The 1,534-nt window shown below is 37.7% G+C and overlaps 1 protein-coding gene across 1 annotated transcript; it reads right to left on the bottom strand.

The window, feature by feature from the left end:
* Positions 1-387: 387 nt before the first annotated feature.
* Positions 388-1,315, bottom strand: LOC119509083 (olfactory receptor 4C46-like). The gene is given in 2 exon segments (XM_037802922.1): positions 388-570; positions 572-1,315. Coding segments are annotated over 2 exon segments (924 nt in total). The 5' UTR covers positions 1,313-1,315.
* Positions 1,316-1,534: the final 219 nt, after the last annotated feature.

A 1,534-nucleotide genomic window follows, 5' to 3' on the forward strand; every position in this document is an offset into this window, starting at 1 on the left:
AGGTACCCCATGAACAAAAATAAGATGATAATAGTAGTGTCTAACTCTACAGATTATTATAGAATTTTTTTCTAAACACTAATACATTTTATTAATTTTTATTTTTTATTACAGGAAGAGTCTATGTATCCATTCACATGCATGAAGCCAATAAAAGTTTGCACAAATTTGGTAGAATCTTCCAAAAATGCAAATATATATATGATGCTGAGTTGGGTTTTCTCCCATTTCTTGCACTTATTTTTTGCTTCCTTCAGTGAGGAAATTATGAATTGTTGTGGTTAGTTTCTTCCTTCTCCCATAAATATTACTTATGGGCATAATACTAAATATCTTTCTGACCCTTACCTCAGATGAAGTATTGTTGCATTCCAGAAGCATTTATTTTTAACCTGAAACAGCTTTCCTACTGCACAGTTTTCTCATAGCATTTTTCATCTGGTCATTTCTTAAGGTATAAATTAAGGGATTTAACAAGGGGGTTACAATAGTGTAGAAGATGGCAACTGCCTTGTCAATGGGTAGAGTAGCTGCAGGTCTCATGTACACAAATATGCAAGATACAAAAAAACATGACGACCACTGTGATTTGGGAGACACAGGTGGACAGGGCTTTGTGCCTCCCCTCCAAACTGTGGTTCTTTAGAGAGCACAGGATGAGCACATAGGAGACAAGCAAGAGGGTGAAGTTTAACATGCAGAGGAACCCACTGTTGGCAGCTACAAAAAGTCCTAGAGTGTGGGTGTCAGTGCAGGCAAGATTGAGCAAAGGGTTCAGATCACACATGAAGTGATCTATGATGTTAGGGCCACAGAAAGGTAATTGGAACATGGAAAGGATCTGCATAATTGCATGAAGAAATCCTCCCACCCATGCCACTCCCACAAGAAGACCACACAACTGTTGGTTCATGATGGTTGTATAGTGCAAGAGCTTGCATATGGCCCCATAGCGGTCATAGGCCATCACAGTAAGCAGGATGATCTCAGAACCTCCAAAGAAATGTTCCCCAAAGACTTGTGTCATACATCCATTGAATGAGATGGTCTTCTTTTCATGGAGTGAATCTATGATCAGCTTTGGTGTATTGACAGAGGAGTAGCTGGCATCTATAAAGGAGAGATAGGCCAGGAAAAAATACATGGGGTATCCCAACAATGGGCTGGTAATAATGGTGACCACAATGACTATGCTTCCTACCACAGTGGTAATGTAGATGACAAGAAACACAACAAATAAGATTTTCTGCATTTCTGGATTCTCCGTAAGCCCCAGTAGGACAAACTCTGTCACATTGTTTCTGTTCTCCATGAATTTCAGGTGGCTCTTAGTTACATTACCTGAAAAGAAAACACTTTTTATTAATGCAACTTTGAATTTATTAAGCTTTCCAATTATAAGAAATAATAAATATCGGTATTCTATCAATTTTTTTGATCCGTATGCATTTTTCTTTAGATGGAAATAAACATCATGAATTCTTGAAGCTTACTAAAACTGCTTCACAGGTGAAATTCTGGTAAGAGTATAATT

The sequence above is a fragment of the Choloepus didactylus genome, chromosome 14, assembly GCF_015220235.1.
Source record: "Choloepus didactylus isolate mChoDid1 chromosome 14, mChoDid1.pri, whole genome shotgun sequence".
Lineage (NCBI taxonomy): Eukaryota > Metazoa > Chordata > Mammalia > Pilosa > Megalonychidae > Choloepus > Choloepus didactylus.